The sequence below is a fragment of the Ruditapes philippinarum genome, unplaced genomic scaffold (assembly GCF_026571515.1).
Source record: "Ruditapes philippinarum isolate M1 unplaced genomic scaffold, ASM2657151v2 ctg2614_1_1_1_1, whole genome shotgun sequence".
Taxonomy (NCBI): Eukaryota; Metazoa; Mollusca; class Bivalvia; order Venerida; family Veneridae; genus Ruditapes; species Ruditapes philippinarum.
Genome location: NW_026855026.1, coordinates 122,164 through 145,826, shown reverse-complemented (window position 1 = coordinate 145,826; position 23,663 = coordinate 122,164). Strand labels below are relative to the sequence as shown.

The window sequence follows — 23,663 nt, the reverse complement described above, 5'->3', positions numbered from 1 at the left end:
TTTTTTTTTAAATAAGGTGACAACTACATCTTACGCGTGAAGGATGAACTCCTGCTTGTTTGACATTCGATAATGTTTATGATTTTATCTGATCTGGTCTAAGCTTTAACAAAGTAAAAGGACATAACGGAGATTTTTGTATGACTGGCACTTTTTCATGTTTTCGTTTTTGGTGCCCTAACTGATCTATGTATATTACAAGATTTTTGTTTTTAATTTTATGTTTTGGAACTCCTTTTAACACGTTCTAACTTTTTTGCAGAGTTGAAGATGTACCTAGATGATCCTTATGGCTACATGCAGCATATAAACAGAAATGACGCAGAAAATCTCAAAGAACCCACTTCTCATCAAAAGAATACAAAAATGCCATTTGTTTTATCTCTGAGAAAGCCAAATTTAAAAAGGTATCAGTTTTTTTTTACTTTCAAGTTTTTTAAAGCAAATATTTATTTATTTATTTATCTATTTATTTATTTATTTATTTATTTATTTATTAACAAATAAATTTCATGTGTATATATGAAATAAATGTTGTCCTTTTTCATACAGAGAACGAGTTATAAAAAAAAAAAAAGAAAAAAAATGTTAAAAGTTCCTAAACTATGTCGTAATTTACGATAATTTAAGCTGTTCAAGCACTTACGTTGCATTATTATAACAATAATTTCATTATAATTTTTACGTTAAACAGGGACAAACGAGAAGCAGACGACATCCATTGCCACCACGCGAAACAGCAGACGTCAGGTGACCAGGTGAAATGTACTCAACGTGGACACTTAAACATGAACATTAGGCCTACAGATGTTTGCCAAAAGTCACAAGCTACTGGGGATGAGCAAATCAGTGAGAAATTGGTGCGAGGTGATATTAGAAACAAGTTGACAGACAAGAAGAAATCAAAGAAAGGATTTTTCACCAATGTCTTTCGCACAGTTCTCGCTTGTTTTGGTATTAGAAATGACAGGAAAGACAGGAAGTGAAAATAGACAATGTTACTGTACCAATTTTTGTGTGTTAATGTATAATTTATTTTGTTAAAAATAAAGTAAAATTAATCGTTTTTCAAATCTCTTGATTTTGCTTTCTTTAATATTTTATTTGAATATATATTTTACTGAACAAATCCGTAATTTATAGAAAAATTGCCGAGTGGTTAGAGTCACTGACTTCGAGCCACTTGCCTCTTAAAGCTGCAGGTTCGAATATTACAAGAAAGTTTGAACTACTATATATTAGGAAATGATATCGTTTTAAGTTTTACAGTCCCAAATATCTATATCAAATGCATATTGTACTCCATCTAGCATCATTTCCATTTTCAAGACAAAAAAATATATCAATTCCTTTTTGTATTTGTATTGAAGTAACAAAGTTTTGTCAAATTGTAAAAAGTGTGAAATATTTAATGAGGTCAATAGACATTATTGAGAACAATACTGATTCTATTGGACACGTACACAGCTGCAAAACCTAACGCGTCCTCCAATATAGATTTAATATAGCAGTGTACTCGTCCAATAGAATTCATTATTGTACTCAACATTGTTTAATAGCCTCATAGTCTCATTGTTAACCATTTTGTTAATTTCAATTCAATTATTGAAACCATTTAATAGCGAGCTCGAAGAGCTGGCCCGAAGGGCCTGCTCGCAAAGCGAGCTTTACGGTAACGCGAGTACCTGCTAAGTGATGGTTTTGAAAACTTTCGTCCAAAGTACCGAATTGGACACATCGCAACCTTTCGAATTTAAAGATAACGATAGAAACTGAGGAATTCTGACTGAAAACGGATGTGTCGACTGGTCACCCGCGTACGCCTATGGAAACCATAATTGGACAGGGAACCAGAATAACGGAAGCTGTGTATAAAAAATGAAAATCGAAGACGCCATTTTGTTTGAAATCTGATAAATAAAAACAATTTTTTTGTTGAATTTTGTGGTGAAAACTATCTAGAATGAAAGAAAATGGTCTAACTAAGAAAATGAATCCGAACACCAATATCTTTTATTCAGTCGTTAACGCTGTACAGACGTTTAAAGTATGGATTTAGCTCAATACAGGATTGGAGCAGTACCTCTAGACGCTTGCAGAAATCATGATCACAAAATAGACAAATATCGTTTTTTTCGCCGATTTTTACATTTTTCCTTGATTATCGTACTTGATTCGGTGTGAAAAGATGAATTAGACCTGTTAAAGTTCATTCCGTTGGGTAAAAAGACAAGATTTTAGCATTTTATCATTCAAGCGCCTTGTCCGGTATATACCGGAATACGGTATTTAGTGTGGTGCTCCAATCCTTTTTTTAGTCACAGCCTTAAAGTATTGTTTACGTGACGTCACAATGTAGCGCCAAACAGCACGTGCAAAACAATCAAATCAAGTACGCTATTTTAATGTCGCAAACGTTTTAAGTTTAACATTTATTTCACTTTTATTAATCTTTATTTCGCTTGAAAAATTATAGAGTGAAATAAAATAAACAAAGTTTTATCAACGTTTTCAAAACTCGATATTCATATAACGACAGGGGCGGAGCCATATTTAACACAGTACGTGTTACGTCACACGCACTCTTCACTGCATTTGAGATTATTTCATACTATTTCACGTTCAAAGTGCATCGTGCTCGCTTTGAGGCTTTGCCTTTTTCATATTAACAGTTTAATGAAGCACGATTTCCCTAGTTGTAAACAATTTATTATACGGGGAAGTCAAAGTCCGGGCCCGCAAAGCGGGCCCGGGCTTTGGCTTGCCCGGCTATAGACTACACGTGTATATTTTAAAGAAAATTCAAATAAAAAACAATTAAAAAATATATAGAATTCTATACCTATCAATGAAATTTTCAGTGTCAGTTCTAGATAGGCGCCGCCATTTACAATGTAAGTCAATGATAAAAGGCGGTGTATTCCGATAACGTTACATATCTCTACTTTTCGGATTAATAATAATCGTCGAGTGTTCCGAGTGAAAACGGAAGTGGGTACATAATATAAAATTAGGCAAAGCCTATGCACGGGGAAGTCGTTAAAAATTCCTTTCATTCTTTCCGTTTTAAAGGTGTCATTCGGTATTACATGCACCGCTTCAAACTCCTCACACTGATTACCTCCCTTGGCAGAATTGTAATAGTATCTCTGTACTGATAAGGGGAGATCACTGCGTAGGAGATTGGCACCGCTTCCGTTTTCACTCGGAACACTCGACGTTTATTATTTATCCGAAAAGTTGAGATTTGTTCCGTTATCGGAATACCCCGCCTATTATCATTGAGTTACATTGTAAATGGCGGCGCCCGACTAGAACTGACACTGAAAATTTCACTAATAGGTATAGAATTTTATATATTTTTAATTGTTTTTTATTTGATTTTCTTTTAAATATACACGTGTAGTCTATAGCCGGGCAAGCCAAAGCCCGGACCCGCTTCGCGGGCCCGGTCTTTGACTTCCCCGTATAATACCGAATGACACCTTTAAAACGGAAAAATGAAAGGATTTTTTACCGACTTCCCCGTTCATAGGCTTTGCCTAATTTCATATTAAATTAATATGCACAATAAAAAAAAGTTGAAAATACAGAATAAAGCAAGCTAATGCTTAAGGAAAATAATAAAAAAGTAAACTTTTAAAAGGGTTGTTTTCCTTCTGATCTAATAATTTTTGATGTTGATTATTTATTGTTTTTAAAACAAGTTACAAAATGTTAAGTAAAATGAACAAATTAATTCTTCCATTAGCAATAAAATACATGTAGAAAGCAATGTTCGATTAAATGCAATTCTTTCCGCGGAACAAGTGCTTTTCCGTTGTTTAATCGATATAAATTTCGGAACAGTTCCTGCTTTTGATTAAAAGTTTCTAGGTAGATAAGATAGCGGCTTTTTGTGATTTCAGAAAAAGCAAAGAGGTTTAACATTTTTTTTTCCAAGGGCCCCGAAAAATTTTTTAAATTAAAAACAATTGAAAATTCTTTTTAGCGCATGTATTCATTTTTTTGGCTTTGTTTTTTTCAAAATTACTTTGGGAAAACTGTATTTTAAAATTTTTTCTTTTAAAGAATCTGAAAGCTTTGTTTTTGGGATTAACTTTTGTAATGTCACAGGGAAAGAACTTTGCAGTGGCCCTGGATCGAATCCGGGCTCGGCCAAAATTTCGGGGAGATAATCCCAATGTGAATGTTTTATGGTCAAAGAGAGATTCTGACCCAGAACAAACATATACATGTATCTCTGAATCTAGCTTTGGCACGTCAGTAAATTTTGACTACTCGCACCTGGGACCCTTGGAACATCATACTGCAGCTATACGGCCGCTTTCACACTGTTTCCGCTGTCACAGGGTGAGATAAAATGGGCAGCCTGACTGGGACTCAAACCCTGGACCCTCAGCATATTGTTCCGTGGTGCTTACACAACTTTTCCCATAATTATGAACAGTTCTGAACCATGACATCCCTAATTAGTAAACAGTTCAATACTGTGACATACATATGCATGTACTCCCCCACTTTTTAAACATGTATGACTATATTGAAATTTGTCCTCAAATTTCTAATTGGTAAAGAGAACAATGAGGAAATTTGACTCAGAGCTTAGTATACCATCACGGCCCCGTGTTTGGTGTCAAATGTCACAGGGTGAGAAAAATGTGCAGCCTGACCAGGACTGAAACCTGGGACTAGGAAACCATTCCTGTGGCTCTAAATGACAGAGGTACCCAAACCGTTTCCCACTCTGCCCTCTCCAAATTAAAGTGAACATAAGTGTTTTCACCAGTTTTAGTGCATGATCACATGATGAAATGCCCAAAAAGAAATTAACCCCATGGTTTTGATTAAATTAGGGCCCCCCCAATGAAAGGGCCCCGGGGCAATAGTTTTTCCCCTTTCCTTTCATTCCGTCTTCTGTCTTCCGTCATAAATAAATTTTCCGTTCAAAATTTTAGAACGGTTGAAAACACTTTTAAAACTAAAATTTGAAATTGGGATTTTGCATAGAAAAAACGGGTCATTTAAAATTTGGTCTGGTTCGATGTTTTTTGGCAGAGTTATCCCCCCTTTTACTTTGAAAAAATATAAAATTTTTTCAGTTTTTTTTCATTATCCCCCCCAAAGGAAAACCCACATTAACTCAAATTTAATTTGGGGGATATGTCCCCAAGAAAAAAACCGGCAAGTTCGAATTTGGTCCAGGTTCGATAAATTTTTGGGCAGACAAATTCCCCCTTTCATTTTAAATTTAAAAATTAAAATTTTCATTTTCCCATTCTTTCCCCCAACAGTAAAACACTTTAAACCAAAACTTGCCCATATGGATCCCAATAAAAGGGGAATGCGCGGGTAAATTTTCAAATTTTGGTTTGGGGTTAAATGTTTTTGGCGATTACCCCCTTTCATTTTGAAAAAAATATAAAATTTTAGTTTTGTTTTTTATCCCCCCAACGTAAAAAAATTTTAAACTAAAATTAGACTATGATATTTTTTTAAAAACCCCCAGGCCAATTTCGTTTGGGTTTCTGGTTCTGATTTTTTGGCAGGAAAAATCCCCTTTTAAAATTTAAAAAATAAATATGAAAAAAAACAGTTTCGTTCATTATCAACCAAAGGGTTTACATTTTAACCTAAAAATTTAAAATAGGGATAGGGTAAAAAGGAAGGGGGGTAAATTTGGGAAATTTGGTTTTTGGTTGGGATGTTTTTTTGGCAGAGTTATGCCTTTTCCCATTTTTGAAAAAAAATTAGTTTAATTTAGGAAAAAGCATTTTTAATTTTTAAAAATTTGGGTTCGGGGTTTTTAAATGATTTTGGAAAAATTATCTTTCTTAAAATTTTTAAAAAAATTTTAAATTTTTCAGTTTCGCACTCAAAATTTTTTGGGGAAAATTTGTACCCTTTTATTTTGGCAAACAAATATAAAAAATATGCTTTTTTTAAAAAAGGACTGAAAAATTTTCGTGCTTTAAAATTGTATAAAAATGGTTTGTAAAAATTTGAAAATTTTTAAGGGTTTTGGGAATGCAATAAAAAAAAATTTGGTGCAAAAAAATTTGGACAAAATTTTATAAACATCTGAAATTTTGGCTGCATGCGGGGGCATCCGTGGCATGATGACACATTTCTAGTTTTCTACATAAACTCCCGAGATTTTTCTGTTTATATCCACTCAAAATTTGCAACGTTCAAGAATTAAATCCTTTCCATATTTCATATCTAGTCATTATTGTGATCTTTTAAATACTTAGTTTTAAAATTGTTTCTTCACTTCATCACTTGAAAGAAATAGAAAAATTAACTACATCAAATTATGACGTCTGTATTATAAAAGTGCTAGAATAAACGGTATCTATATCAACATATTGGATTTCAGGATGTTTTAGGGTTATTTTCTATAGTTAGTGCATCAAAGTGCCACTTTTCACACTTTTATATATATTTTAAATGATGTGTTTTCAAAGATTTGCATGATAGACTGGAGCACCAATTGATGCACCATCAGATACATCAATTGGTGCAGCATACATATATCATATGTCACAGTATTGTTGCACCATGCAGTTATGCACTAATCTGGCGATATCAGAGACCTTATTTAGATTTAAGTTCTGACAAATTTTATCAATTATGAACCCAAAAGTTCAAATATGGCCACATATTTTTGTATGGAGTCATTATTTTTGGTCAAGCCAATGAAAATGTCTCAATACAAGTGGGAGCAATTTGCTTTATGAATGGCTCCTATAATGATTGAGAATTTTGACAATTTAGTAAAAAAGGATTCTTTATAATTTGATATGATGATTTGAACACCTTTGATAACGATCACACAACCCATATATAATTGATAACCATTCGCCCCACTGACGATTCACACCATAACAACTTGCCCCACTTTAGTAACGATACGCCCCAGATAAGAGATGAATCTCCCCTTTTCAAAATACTCATTTAAAACATTCTTGAAGTTATTAAATAATAAAATGATTAGTTTAAATGTGTATTTTTGTTATATAAGTAAAAAATATCATATTTTTATCAATCTTTCTTTGATTACATCCATAGAGGATCATATTAATAATTCTTTGATTAGAAATAATTGATGTCATTTTTTGTCAATTTTAGGAAACATTTGAAAATGGAGCTATCACCACCAGATGGAATGATGCAATCTGAACTTGCCAAGTACCGTACTCCTCTAGTATCTAGGTATGCAAGCCCAGAAATGGCGTATAACTTTAGTGATATGAAGAAATTCACTACATGGAGGAAATTATGGACATGGCTGGCTAAAGCTGAAAAGGTTAGTGAAAAATAACTGTTAAAATGTAGTTTTATTAGAATTAGTTCATAACTTACAAATAGCTAAAAATGAGGTTGCTGACCCCAAATCTATTTATTTTTGCGTTAAGCAAACAAACTAAAACCAAGTAAATATTTTGATTAACAAAAATAATAAGCATTTCTTTTAGATAAACTGACATTCAAAATGCAAGTTGTGTTGAATGTTTAAGTAACAATTGTTGATCTGTTTTAGACACTAGGGTTGAACATAACAGATGAACAGATAAACGAAATGGAGAAAAACTTGACAAATATAGATTTTGAGAGAGCAGCGATAGAAGAGAAGAGGCGTCGTCATGATGTCATGGCACATGTACATACATTTGGTGTTTGTTGTCCGTCTGCTGCACCAATCATTCATCTCGGAGCCACGTCAGCTTTTGTTGGTGATAACACTGTAAGTTACTTATAATATTACAGATTCCTCAGCTACATTTTTAATGGCCCGGGTGCAGCATAGCCTATTAGCTTAGTTATATTTGATTCTTCAGGGAATTAACTGTCAATAATAGTCAATCACATAGGATTGTATTTCCAGCAATAAACAGCAAAATTAGCAATTACAAAAAATGCATAAAAATACAACCAGATATAGTTAGTAATGGTTCACTAGGTGAAGCTATTGCTAATTTAACTTACTATGCTAATAATTATGTAAATTCAAAACAGTTTAAATATTTTTATAACATTGAAAAGCTTTTGTTTTATTTATATTTAAACTGTGTTTAATTTTTAATGACTGTAGAAAGGATTTCAGGATCAATCACAAGGAAAGTGATCTGCACTGTCGGAGAATTTAACCTGGGTAGCCCGATTCACAGTCCAACTCTACCTGTTGAGCTAACTGGATGACCGCCTCTGCGGTGGAGGGGTTAGAGTTGATGACTTCTAATCCAGTTACCTCTCTGGCGTTGGTTCGATCCCCGGGAGATGCTTTGGTAGTTCAGCACGGAGGAAGGTAGTCTAGCACTGGTGTAACTCTTCAGGAACGAAGGTTTGGAAACTACCGGCCTATATGACTGAAATAATGTTGGAAAAAGGCGTAAAATGAAACAAACAAACAAGCTAACTGGACAGCTTCATTTGACCTTTTACAGTGTTCATGTGACTTTAAACCCAACCTACTATAATTATTATCATGTGATTGAATTTGTTTTCAGGATCTGATTGTGATGAGGGATGCATTTGACATCATTCTTCCAAAGGTTTGTTAAGTCTTAATTTTTACAAAGAATTATAAGATTTAAAGATGCAAGTACATTGTCTGTACTTAAAATAGTATTTTGTTAAAATATTATTGTGATAATATATGAATTGAATCAGATTCCTTTTATGAAATTAAGGTGTCATTGGTAAGTTGATTTTGCCTTGACAGAGAAGGTACCAGTTAATCAATTATTATTTATAACATCAATTTTCATTGGACAATGGTGATGCTAATTTTATTCATATTCACAGCTGCATTAATTTCCATTTTAATAATGTATAAAAACAACAGGTTTGCAGTATTACAAATTTGACACGAGTTAGATAAGCCATTGATGCTGGGCCATATACACATTATATAAACAATTCTACTTCCTGTAATTGCAAGAAAGATACCTACAAGTTAAAATATAGGGGCTCCCAAGAAGGGTATACAGTGATTGGAAGTAACATGTGCTTGTACTGGAAAGCCAGGGTACATATTGAATTGAATAGACTCCCATTACAGGGAACAGTGATTTCATTTATGAATGTCAGACATAATCCCCTTCGGACAAAATCCCCTTCACCTACCCGGACAAAATCCCCTTGTTTCATAGGTTTCTAATGTATTATGTCACAGGGTGAGAAAAATGTGCAGCCTGACCAGGACTCGAACTTGGGACCCTCGGAATACCGTTCCGCGGCTCTACCGTCTGAGCTATCCGGCCGCTTACACATCTTCTCCCCGAAATAGTGAACAGTTCTGAACCGTGACATACTTCACCACAATATTGAAATTCGTCCTCGAATTTCACAAAGCTACAGAGCAATGCTAATTGAACTCTGAGCTATAAGCAGTCACGGTCCCCCGTTGGGCGCCAAATGTCACAGGGTGAGAAAAATGTGCAGCCTGACCAGGACTCGAACCCGGGACCCTCGGAATACCGTTCCGCGGCTCTACCGACTGAGCTATCCGGCCGCTTACACATCTTTTCCCCGAAATAGTGAACAGTTCTGAACCGTGACATATTTATTATGCTCCATAAAAAAATTGATGAATAATGTATTATTATACTCCCTAAAAATTGATGAATAATGAACTTTTGTTCTTTTATTTATCATTATGTATCAATAGTTAACATTTATTTAGTTTTGAAGTTTTCATTAAAATTATGGTAAATTATCAACTGCATAACACATATTTGATTAGGCAATTTCTTTAATTGTTTTGAATTGATTAGTATGAAAAACATTTTTATTAGCCAATAATTGTTTCATTGATTGTATAAGTTGATGATTCTACTGATACCGGTATATACTGTCCATTGTTACAATTTCTATTGATGAAAGAGTGATAATTTAATCAAACCAAGATCACTGCCCTACTTGATTGATTGTTATGAATGCTTTAACAAAGCAATTTTAATGTGATTTAAATGTTGCTGATTGAATGTTCTTTTCTGCTGAAATATTTTCTACTTATTTATACATTAAGATATTTACCATACAGCATAATGCAGTATGTCACTCTTATACCCACTTTATAAACCGAAAATTCCTCTGAGGGGGATTTTGTCCAAGGTAATAATTTTATGAAGGGGATTTTGTCCACTTCAAAATTTCACACATGAAGGGGATTATGTCCACCCATGAAGGGCTTTATGTCTGGATATACAAAAATACATGAAGGGGATTTGTCCAAAGGGGATTATGTCCGTACACCTTCATTTATATACTGACTGTGATATAACATGTCAGTCTTTAAGACTAATTTTTACTGTTTCAGTTAGCAAGATGTGTGCAAAGGTTATCCCTGTTTGCTGAAAATAACAAAGCCTTGCCATGTTTAGCTTATACACATTTACAGTAAGTTTTTTACAGGAGCCATTTCATATTAAACTTTAGATTGAATTTCTTGAAAACTGCCTGATTGTCAAGTATCCAAATTTACACTATATTAGGGCTGGGAACGAATAAGGTATTTCATGTTTGAATATTCGTTTTCCATATTCAAATTTATTTGAATATTCCTTTTTACAACATTTGTTCCAATATTGCTCTTTGACGTACACGTATCCGAAATTGATTGCGTCGAATACTATACTACTTTAATATGCTTGGAATAATCGACGATTAAAAATACCTTTATTACTACGTTAAAGTTTTTTATTTTATATATTGTAAATCGACAAATAAGTTTATTTTTGAAATAAATTCATAATTTGATTGCCTTTGGTTCAGTTAATCCGACTTCTGATCATTTGTCTTATTAACGGGAGGTAACTCACGTGATTTAGTTGACAGTAATATGAATCACCGTAGCCTCTTAGCCCCGATAACACATAATTATATTGAAACTTAACTTGTATTAAATATTTTTTTTATTTATTTATAATTTTAGATAAGGTTTAATATATTCTGCAGTTAAATTTAGCTATAACGCATAAATATCACACGGAGTCTAATTTCTACGGAATAAATATATTCTGACGGAATATAGACACTTACAGGTCGGAGACCATCAACCGGACACTTTTGGAACATTTTTCTGTAAAGATCTCATATTTTTTAACCTAGAGACCAAAAAAATTTGACACAGTTCAGCTAGGTTCTTCTCCTAACTAACAAACTAGTTTGTTTATTTCTGATTGTATTGACACTTATATCTGATGCTCGACAAGGAGGGTATCAAAATTACCTAAATTGTCTACACTACAGTACCATGTGGCCGGACAGATATGTCGTGATGTAATTTAATTCAGATAAAAGCTTGGGTGTTTTGATTTTTGATTTTTAACATAATATACAATATGTCAGCAACAAATGCTGAAGTTTTGGATATTCTATTATTCACTCTGCAAATGATTATAGCTGGTATATGAGGTCAGGCATTGCTTTCTTGACCCCCAAATTTCAACATCAACATTCTTGAAATAGATATTAAAATATTACCATTTACGGAGATTGAAATAAATTTATTTATTTAATTTTAAAAGAAACATGCACTTATTGTTGATAAAAAAGTGACTGACAACCACTGAATAAAGAAAATACTAAATTAAGCATTTTCTGGGCCGTCCGGGTTTGGTGGTTGTCCGGTTTTGGTTGTCCCCAACCAGTACCATGCTTTCATAAGCACCGATTAATGCGTGTCGATTTTTTCGTCTTCACAAATTTTAAGACAATTATTGATTATTCGCAAAGATTATAGCACAGAAAACAATAAATAAGATTAATAAAATCGGAAAGAATTACATTATAAACTGTTTAACAGGTAAATTGCAAACTGTGAAACGGGTGCCCTTTTGATCAACTAGACCCCAAAGTTTTCACAGTTAATTGGCGATAATCGTTGACACACGTCATACAAACGTGTAAACACCTGGTCAAGTAAAGGTCAATGGTTTAATTTACGATCTTAATTGAAATTTGAAAGTAATAACAAAAAAAAATTCTTTTCTTTCGAATATTCATATTCGTTTTTCAATGTTCGAATATTCGGTAGTGTTTCGAATATTCGAAAAAAATTCCCGGCCCTACACTATATAAATGTGTATGAATATAGCCCACATAAGAGAATGTCAATCTGTATAATTCTTGCATACTATTTAGTTAAATATATTTTAAATCCTCCCTGCCCCACCCCCATATATTTTAAAACCTTCTTGCCCAACCCCCATGCATTTGCTGCCCCACCTACCCCCTCCCCTTTCATTTCAGTGTTCTCATTTTCCATCAGGGCTGAGACTGGAAAATATACTTATCCATTTAGCCATTTATTTACTATAGTTACAGCTTTTTACAAATTATTTTATAAAATTTTTCAATTCCAATCGAGTCTCAAGTGTTATAAAGTTTATGAAATTTATTCAGTTTGTTAGTTGTTTGGTTGTATGGTGCACCAACACAGTAAAGGTAATATGGCGCCGAACCAGGTAAGATGATTTTGGCTTACCTCAGGTGTTACAAAATCAAAGCAACTCCAGGAGTGAAAAACACCTCACCTGCTTCTAGATGCTTATACAGAACTGCAGTGAAGTTAAAACATTTAGGAACTTTACCATAATTTAAGTTTAAAGTCCAAAGCTGATAAAGTGATTTGTTTTAAAGATCGAGAATTATAATATAGAAATGTGTGTTATTTATACTTCAGGCCAGCCCAGTTGACCACAGTTGGTAAGAGAGCTTGTATTTGGATCCAAGATTTACTGATGGACATTAGAAATATAGAGAGAGCTAGAGATGACCTCAAGTTTCGAGGTGTTAAAGGAACAACAGGAACCCAAGCCAGCTTTCTTGCCCTGTTTGAAGGAGAAGAAGATAAGGTATGTCTTTCATTATAGGATGATTTATCATTTATTAAGGAAAATTCTAACACGACTGGCATTTTTTCCTATTGAACATAGAAGTGGCATTTTTCCCTATTGAACATAGAAGATCCAAAAGCGTGTGTTATTATGCAATAACATCACTGTTGACATTCTATATTTAGACATGTGACATAATCATTAAATATATGCGACGTAACCACTAAAAATGCGACTTGCTGAAATAAGTACAGAAACAAATTAGATGCAATTTAGCTAAATATCAGGTATGGCAGCATTCATTCAGGATGCTTTTTGATACAGGATGATTTATCTTATTTGATGATCCATCTTATAGGATGATTTATCACATAAACCATGGCACAGAAGTGTAATAAAGCCATTTAATAAGAATGATATTACACAAGTGTAATAACTTTGACGTGACATCATTTGTGTTGTATACAAACATATCACACTGTAGGCTCATCAAAGAAAAATTATTCTTTAACAGTTTATCGTTCTTATTTTAAATATGTGATAAACAGAATATTATATTTGTGTAGATTCAATACTAAATTTATTGAACTGGTTGAATAAAACAATATTATACTTGCCAGAGGCTTGTATAATATTTATTCAACTCATTCACTAAATTTAGTATTAACCCTAAACTCATTCAATATTCTCTATTTATTATAATAAAAACAATGATCATACCATATAAGTTGGGATTGTTCTGCAAACTCCAAATTCTACGATTTTGTTAAATTTCATTGGTGTTTGTAATTTTGCATACATCAAATCCTTTTGATAAGTAGAAAGTTGAAGAAAGAACAAGAAGTTAAAAGCAAAAATGCCCAGTTTGAATGGTAATAGATTGCCTTATATCATTGTTTTGGCCACATGCAGATGGCAATAGAGTTTGATACCATCAGTAAACTATAAATTTTAATGATCATATCACAATGTATAATGAATTTAACATTTTGAAAATTTAGTGATTTACAATTTGTTCAATGATTTTGTTAATGAATGATAAGATATATTATATTGACTTTTACAGGTTGAAATCCTGGACAAACTAGTTACAGATATGGCAGGATTTAAACAGTAAGATAATTTCAACATTTTATCAATTAAGTAAATTTACAATCATAGAAAATGTTTCTGTGAAACAACATGTGAGATGATATGAAAGTTTCATTAAAAACTTGGGCATTAGTTTGATATATGTTCAGGTCAGTAAGGAGCAATGTAATTTTGCTTTGTGTAAGACATTTTAAATTCATCAAATTTTTGTGGGTTTACATTAGGGTGGACTTAAAATACAAACAAAAATTCATCTTACACAAATCACTTAAATTAGCTGAAGTTATTAAATAAGTTTGCCCCAATTTAAGTTTGGAACAGTGCATTAAAAGTTTAAGGGGATTTCAATATGGATGTACAAAGAAGAGCTACACTCCAGCAGTTAAGCACCATAAGTCTCTATTCTAGTGGCAAAGGTTAATCACTTTTAGTTCTTGCATGTGCAATAGTAAATCTAAAGACGGTTAATTGTGAATGTGTTGGACTAACATCATGAACACTTGCCAAACTTAACTGGGGCATAATTGTTAATATTTTGTGTTTTTGCTAATTGTATGAGGAACTACAAATGAAATATGCTTCTTCATTTCAGACATTTTCTGATATGTGGACAGACTTACTCTAGGAAAGTTGACATAGACTGTTTAAGTACATTGTCTAGTCTAGGAGCATCTGTACATAAGGTAATTAAGATGTTAGTAGAGTCTCTCATATTAGTTATTTATTTGTGGTTATTTAAACCATCTCATTATACAGTTTTATCTGTATCCAATTTGACTTAAACCACATGCCTGGATTTATGAGTATATTATGCAGTGCACATCTTTGAATTATTAGCTAAGTAAAGGAATTAATATGAAAGAAAGTGGGGCTGTTCATGTCGAGCGGTTACGGTGGTTGACTTCAAATCAGTTGTCTCTCACTGCTGTTGGTTTGAATCCTGCTAGGGACTTTGGATTCTTTCATGTGACAAAGCTCGATTACAAAACGTCAGTGGTTCTACTCGGGTGCCTGTTCATGCCTGAAATAATGCAAGGATTGGTACCTGGGGTCTTTCTCCAGCAGTAAAGCTGGTAAATTGCCAAATGACATGTACAGTGTTGGTGCGATGTAAAACTCAACCAAAAAAAAGAATTTAAAAGATAATGAAATACAAAGACAGCAAGAAGATTGCTTAGCTTGCTTAATTTGTGAAATTGATTTGAGCCGCGTCACAACAAAACCAACATAGTGCGTTTGCGACCAGCATGGATCCAGACCAGCCTGCGCATCCGCGCAGTCTGATCAGGATCCATGCTGTTCGCTTACAAACCCTATAACAAGTAGAGAAACTGATAGCGAACAGCATGGATCCTGATCAGACTGCGCGGATGCAGTAACAGCCATGAGCTTAGTCGACCATGAACAGCACTACTTTCTTTCATATTAATTCCTTTACTAAGCTCATTTGTCCAGCTTTCAATATGGAAAAGTCCATTCAAAGTTAAGGGATTTCAATATCATTATACAAAAGTTGAGTTTCCAACAGTATAGAGCCTGGTTAGTCTGCATGTTTGTGCTGACTGTCCTGGCTCTATACTTGGGGCAAAGAATGATCCCTTTCGGTTCCAGCAGGTTAAGGGTCAAAAGAATTTTATATCATTTAAAGAATTGTTTAAGCTATTTATTTTTCCCAATTTTAATTTCTACCAATATTGATACTTATATATACATGGGTGACTTTTTTTATCAGATTTGCACAGATATCCGTCTTCTTGCAAGTTTCAAAGAATTAGAAGAACCTTTTGAAAAAGAACAAATTGGTAAGTATAAGTTTTACTTAGACCCAAAAATGGTTCTCAACAAAAAAAAGAGTTATTGTTCAGGAAACAGTAAATTTATTCACATTTTCTCGTAGAAATGTATTAGAATTATTTGTTTGTATAACTAATTGTTTTTGTCATAACTCTCAATAACTGCACATTATTTCTTTTCGTTGATACATTGAAAGATTTTATCTTTATAATTCTATTGATATAGATAAATAATGCAAGTTAATAAAAGATTGTATTTGTGATACTTCTCTTAGCTCATTGTAGACATTATTATGCTAATTTCCAGTGTATTTCTCAAAACAACATCATATTTATCTAACATTGTACTTTGCACGTTTCCCTATGCCATACAAGAGATATTCTATGTAACATTGTCCTTTTTGCAGGTTCAAGTGAAATGCCGTACATGAAATATCCTATGTAATATTGTACTTTTTGCAGGTTCAAGTGCTATGCCATACAAGAGAAATCCTATGAGAAGTGAACGCTGCTGTGCCCTGGCTCGTCACCTTATGTGTCTGATACAGAACCCATTAATGACAGCATCTACACAATGGATGGAGAGAACATTAGATGATAGTGCTAATAGGTACCTTGTCTTTTTGTAGTGGGGATGTGGGAAGGGGGGTGGGGGGGGGGGGGAAAGTATATGCTGTACTCATAGTTGACTGTTAGTCCTTCCTCCTCTCTATGTCACAATTTCATTTTCTTATAGCTGCTGCTTCATTCAGTGACAGACTTATTTCAGGTTTAGTAGTAAGATATCTTTCATGTACCTTTACTTTTTGGTAGTATTGAATTGTTGATAGGGTCCTACATTAAGAAAAGATTTGTAAGTGATAAGCTATTGTTTGTTATGTCATTGTCAGATATGCAGATTATTATAAAATTTCGCAGAAATTTGCATTCTGTTACTTTTATATATAACTGCAAGATTTCATGGTTCATATGTTGGTTTTAAGACTGGAGAAGGAAATAAAAATGACACAAAGACAAAGTGTGTGTCAGAAACCAGCTTGTGCAATTGTGGGAGAATACTGATGCTAATAAATAACCTCAATTTTGAATATTTTTTGCCACATGATATGCATGTTTTTGTTGGAATTGTTTGCAAACCATTGGAAACATTGCTCTAACTTAAACCATATAAAGTAAAAAAGAAAAGATTATAGTGCATACCATGTACATTTTCATATTTATATCTTGCTTACATGTATTTTATACGGTTCGTAATTAGAAACATAGTAAATCACGTTTTAGAAGTTATCCCTATAGCCCTTTATCATAGACTTGTTTTCAAATATGCTTTCTATGGAATATGTTTTATTTCAGGAGAATAAGTCTAGCAGAGGCATTTCTTACAGCTGATATAATACTTAGTACATTACAGAACATTTCAGAGGGACTTGTTGTTTATCCTAAGGTAGGTTATATAGCACTTTACTGAACATTTCAGAGGGACTTGTTGTTTATCCTAAGGTATGTCATATTTAGGAAATAGAAATTAATTTTGAGCTTATGCACGGTCGATGCCTCCAAATTAAATAATTAAGGTTGGTAGGTCTGAGTTTCTGCAAGGTAAATCTTTAACGCAAGACAAAATACTTTTTCCAATAAGCTCTGTAATTAGAATATCAGAAAGTGATTTGATAAAAATATATCAAGCTACAATGAGTGGATATTCATGACAATATTTCATTTGTCAACGTCAGATCTGATGTCATAGGACAATAATGGTAATGCTCTTGACAACTCATGATATGAATCAACATATTCATTCTTTATCTCATGTTCAAAATGAATTATACAGATACAAATATATATTGACTCAGAGATGTTTGACATTTCAGCCTTTTTAACAATAATATTCATAAATCTGAATTGATTTTTGCAGGTGATAGAGAGAAGGCTAAAATTAGAACTTCCTTTCATGGCCTCGGAGAATATCATCATGGCTATGGTGAAAGCTGGTGCTGACAGACAGGTAACCTTTATTGTAGATGTCTCAGATTACTTGATGCTCATTGTTGATGGGTTGTATCCCACTAATGGGGATATTAATTATATCTCATTGGACAGTGTTATCCAGCTTATTCATTGTGGTGAAGGTAGTTTTCACTCCGAATCATGGCAGTAAGCCACATTGAATTTACTAGAGCACAGTTCAACCACTGCATCATTTCTAGTTTCCTTCGCTTTCACAAAGAACTGATAACTTCTGTACATGCCAGAACGGAGGTACAGTGTGAATGACCTATTTTGATCACTTGTTAATTTATACTGAAATCTTTACTGTTATTATTTATAACCAATAACCAAAATATACCATACTGTGCTCTTCTTTATAAAGTACTATCAATAAAATCTTTTTTATTTCAAGAATGTCAGAATATGTAACATTATATATTCTAGAATTGTAAAGAACAAGTAAATTGCATCATTATGGATAACAAACCCTAATGGAAATTAAGGCAAAAATGCAAAGAAGGGATGTGGCACTAAAAAAGTAATAATAATAGAATTGGACTGTGAATTTTTATGTCATATACTGTATAGAAAAGAATAAAAGTTATGAAAAGCTGATTCCTATTTGTGACTTAGGGTCTGTAATCCTTAATGTCATGAACAAAATAAACATGTTACATCAAATCATATACATGCTATATTTTTTCAGGAGTGTCATGAGCAGATCCGTGTATTATCTCAGGAAGCTGGAAATGTTGTAAAACAAGAGGGAGGAGACAATGATCTCGTAGAGAGGATAAAACGGTCATCTTACTTTATACCCATACACAGCCAGCTCAATAAAATACTGGACCCTTCTACATTTACTGGTCGGGCACCAGACCAGGTATGTTACATTTTATATTATTCTGTATCAGTTCTGGTATTAATTGGTATATTTAATTAATAATCTGTATTGATTGTCATACTTATCCTTGGTTACCACCTTAAAATACAAAATAAAAATCTAAATCATGACTGTTTATACAATACCATAGAAACCACAGATGCCTCATTATTCTGAACATGTGCAAATTGCATACACAGAAGCACTTATAAAGATGGCAAATTGACCTACATGTTATTATCAATATCAATGACTTAAACTTTGATAGCTATGTGTACTTTAAATTAAAGAATAACAGTTAATACCAGTAAAATACAGTAATAAAACTTGATTTTTTTCTTTAAAAGAAAGTAACACAGTACCTGCTAGGACTATGCTTGTAGAGTTATTTAAAAATTCTGGTGAATTTTGCAGTGTACATTGGCGCATATATGAAGCTTTTACAATTGAACCTTTATAACTGTTTTCTTGCATTTTTGCAAAAGTTATTCAAACCATTTCAATGTATGATAAATGTCAGACAATTTGTTATTATATAAATTATGCAAGTCATTGTTTAGAATCAAATAGGTATAATAAAATGCACATTTTAATGTTTCAGGTAAAGAGGTTCTTAGAGGTTGAGGTGAAACCAGCTATTAAACCATATTCCAATAAACTAGATGAAATATCAGAATTGAACTTGTAACAAGACGTTATCATATTAGCTCATACAGAGATTTCTCCTCTTACTATTACCTCTATATGATAACTCCCTACTGGTGTTTGGACAATTGAGTTACAATATATGTTAAGAGTGCAATCAAGACATTTGAGTTACAATATATGTTAAGAGTGCCATCAAGACATCATTTACGAGAAATGCTAGATTGAACTTATTGGATGTGCTATAAATGCTAGTTTGAAATTCAAGGACATGTGTAAAGAAATACTAGTTTAAAACTCTTGGATGTGTAATAGGAAATGCTAGTTTGAAATTCAAGAAAATATAAGAAGATATGCGTGTTTGAAATCTAAGGATATGTATGAAGAATTGCTAGTTTCAGTAATAGTTTGAGATTAAGGGACATGTAAACGTTTGATATACACAAAAGTGTAAAAAAAATCAAGCTGTTTTTAAAAATGCTATAATGAACTTTGATCAAAAGCAATTCCTTATTATTTTTTGTTCAAGACTGTTGAAGTGGCACAGTATAACTTGGCAGCTTTTTGAACAGTTCTACAGTGTCAAATTTGACCAATTGTCTCTGATATATTGTTAAGTTTATATAGATCTGACAGAAACTGATGTGTTCAATTTATGCTAGAAATGTATATACAATGTACTTGCTATACAATGAAGCAAAAATATAATTATTACCTCTCTAAAGAGTCCTGTTTCATTTCGAATTTTTTTACAGCTCACCTGAGCATAAAATGAGTTTTTTAACTCACCTGAGCACACAATAGTTGTTAATGGGTTCTGGATCAACTTTGTTAAAAAAATTTGCTCCTTAGTGAAGTGAGATGTGGTGGGGGGGGGGGGGGGTTTATCTACATGCATGTACATGTAGTATCATATAAATATCTTCTTGTTTTTTATGCTTCTCTTTATATATGATTATAGTAAAGTATTTTGCATAGCCACAAAGTTTTTATATGGTATTGTCTTTCGGTTCTCTGTCAAAATTTTTCTAATAATTCCCAAAGGATCTATAATAGGGGTCACCAGTTTTGTCTCATATCGCAAAAGTCATAAAATATCTTCTTGACAGAAACTGTAAGATATAGAGGCTATTTCTGTTAAGAAGCAATGCCAAGTGGTCTTTTAATTTGTTCAAATTATGCCCTTTAGTGGAACGTTGTCCCACGAGAGGGATTATAAATCTTCTATATATGTGAAATTGTACATGTAGTCTTTAATCATGATACCAAGGTCTAGACTATGCAGGTTGTTCGAGTGTAGCTATACTTTTTAGCTCGACTATTTGAAAAGAATAAGGAGAGCTATCCTAGTTTGCCTGTGTGTTGGTGTAACCACTTGTATTAAAGTTTTTGTAACACCTCAAATATTTTCAAGTTCCATTCACATATGGCTTTGAATGTGCACACATTTTCACCATCATGACCCCAACCTGTAGACAGGAAGTTACTCTACCACCCCAGATATTTTCACATTTCATTGACATCTTGCTTTGAAACAAGTTGAAATTTTCTACATTTCTTTGAGAGCATAATGTGACTCTCTCCAAGGCTTATAAATGTAACATGGATTTGAAAATAAAAAATTGGCCCTTTTGTGAACTTAAAAAATTTACATTATCATGGCTCTTTTACTATCAAGCACTAAGAACAGTCGAGTGTGCCATCATACTGACAGATCTTGCTTGTCAACTTGTTCCCCACTGCTGTTTCAACAATGTAGTTACTTGCAGAAAAATAAAAAAGAATGTAGTTCCTGGAACATATGTTAGGCAACTGCCAGTTGGCATATCATTGAAGTATGTATACAGTGACACAAACTATATGCAACAAAAAAAAAACAAGATAAAACACTGTAGTTAACTTCTGTAGTTAAACATAGCCTTAATTTCTTATTATACCCCCGCACAACAAAGTTGTAAGGGGGGTATACTGGAATCAGCTCGTCCGTCCAGCTGTCTGGCCGTCCGTCGGTTTTTTCTTGTCCGCCCAATAACTTAAGATATCTTTGACCCTTAGTCTTCATATTTGGCATGGAGGTTAGTCATGATTAGTAGATGACCCCTATTGATTTTGAGGTCATCAGGTCAAAGGTCAAGGTCACAGGGGCCTTGACTTCAAAAAGCTTGTCCGCCCAATAACTTAAGATTCCTTTGACCTACAGTCGTCATATTTGGCATGGAGGTTAGTCATGATTAGTAGATGACCCCTATTGATTTTGAGGTCACCAGGTCAAAGGTCAAGGTCACAGGGGCCTTGACTTCAAAAAGCTTGTCCGCCCAATAACTTAAGATTCCTTTGACCTACAGTCGTCATATTTGGCATGGAGGTTAGTCATGATTAGTAGATGACCCCTATTGATTTTGAGGTCATCAGGTGAAAGGTCAAGGTCACAGGGGCCTTGACTTCAAAAAGCTTGTCCGCCCAATAACTTAAGATTCCTTTGACCCATAGTCTTCATATTTGGCATGGAGGTTAGTCATGATTTGTAGATGACCCCTATTAATTTTGAGGTCAAAGGTCAAGGTCACAGGGGCCTTGACTTCAAAAAGTTTGTCCGCCCAATAACTGAAGATTCCTTTGACCCATAGTCTTCATATTTGGCATGGAGGTTAGTCATGATTAGGAGATGACCCCTATTGACTTTGAGGTCACCAGGTCAAAGGTCACAGGGGCCTTGATCATGATTTGTAGATGACCCCTATTAATTTTGAGGTCAAAGGTCAAGGTCACAGGGGCCTTGACTTCAAAAAGTTTGTCCGCCCAATAACTTAAGATTCCTTTGACCCATAGTCTTCATATTTGGCATGGAGGTTAGTCATGATTAGTAGATGACCCCTATTGACTTTGAGGTCACCAGGTCAAAGGTCACAGGGGCCTTGACTTCAAAAAGCTTGTCCGCCAAATAACTTAAGATTCCTTTGACCCACAGTCTTCATATTTGGCATGGAGGTTAGTCATGATTAGTAGATGACCCCTATTGATTTTGAGGTCACCAGGTCAAAGGTCAAGGTCACAGGGGCCTTGATTTCGAAAAGCTTGTCCGCCCAATCACTTAAGATTCCTTTGACCTACAGTCGTCATATTTGGCATGGAGGTTAGTCATGATTAGTAGATGACCCCTATTGATTTTGAGGTCATCAGGTGAAAGGTCAAGGTCACAGGGGCCTTGACTTCAAAAAGCTTGTCCGCCCAATAACTTAAGATTCCTTTGACCCATAGTCTTCATATTTGGCATGGAGGTTAGTCATGATTTGTAGATGACCCCTATTAATTTTGAGGTCAAAGGTCAAGGTCACAGGGGCCTTGACTTCAAAAAGTTTGTCCGCCCAATAACTTAAGATTCCTTTGACCCATAGTCTTCATATTTGGCATGGAGGTTAGTCATGATTATTAGATGACCCCTATTGACTTTGAGGTCACCAGGTCAAAGGTCACAGGGGCCTTGACTTCAAAAAGCTTGTCCGCCAAATAACTTAAGATTCCTTTGACCCACAGTCTTCATATTTGGCATGGAGGTTAGTCATGATTAGTAGATGACCCCTATTGATTTTGAGGTCACCAGGTCAAAGGTCAAGGTCACAGGGGCCTTGACTTCAAAAAGCTTGTCCGCCCTATAACTTAAGATTCCTTTGACCCACAGTCTTCATGTTTGGCATGGAGGTTAGTCATGATTAGTAGATGACCCCTATTGATTTTGTGGTCACCAGGTCAAAGGTCAAGGTCACAGGGACTTTGACTTCAAAAAGTTTGTCTGCCCAATAACTTTTGATTCCTTTGACCCACAGTCTTCATATTTGGCATGGATGTTGATCATGATAAGTAGATGACCCCTTGTGATTTTGAGGTCACTGGATCAAAGGTCAAGGTCATAGGGACTTTGACTTCAAAAAGTTTGTCCACCCATTTACTTAAGATTCCTTTGACCCACAGTCTTCATATTTGGCATGGATGTTGATCATCACTATAAGGTGACCCCTATTGACTTTGAGGTCACTGGGTCAAAGGTCAAGGTCACAGGGACCTTGACAAAAAAAACTTTTCTTCTCAATTGCTAAAGAATGTCCTGTCCGCAATGTATTGATTTTGACATTTTCACATTTGAAGCTTGTAGAATACATAACTTAGCAATGCACTGGCTTAGTAACCTCAGATTTGGCAGGGAGGTTGTCCTTGAGCCTAAATGGCCACTGTTGATTCTGACAAAGTGGTATGCGGGGGTATTCACGCCAAGATAGTGGCAGTTCTAGTTTTATCAAAGCTAAAATATTTTTTTTATAAAATAACCTGCCACATGTTATGAGTTTTTATCTATCAAATTCAAGCGATACCGTAAATATATCTGTGTAAAGAGAAAGCAAAACCCAAAAACTTCCAAGC

The 23,663-nt window shown here is 34.0% G+C and overlaps 1 protein-coding gene across 1 annotated transcript; it reads left to right on the top strand.

Annotated features, from left to right (window-relative positions):
- The first annotated feature begins 3,864 nt into the window (after positions 1–3,864).
- Positions 3,865–19,716, top strand: LOC132741881 (adenylosuccinate lyase-like). The gene is made up of 15 exons (XM_060730146.1): positions 3,865–3,876; positions 7,132–7,309; positions 7,544–7,747; positions 8,511–8,555; positions 10,325–10,404; positions 12,692–12,863; positions 13,912–13,958; positions 14,530–14,620; positions 15,670–15,739; positions 16,193–16,340; positions 17,084–17,174; positions 17,646–17,735; positions 18,426–18,602; positions 19,204–19,402; positions 19,441–19,716. Exons 2-14 carry the CDS (start codon positions 7,145–7,147, stop codon positions 19,288–19,290), a joined length of 1,467 nt encoding a protein of 488 aa, XP_060586129.1. The 5' UTR covers positions 3,865–3,876; positions 7,132–7,144; the 3' UTR covers positions 19,291–19,402; positions 19,441–19,716.
- Positions 19,717–23,663: the final 3,947 nt, after the last annotated feature.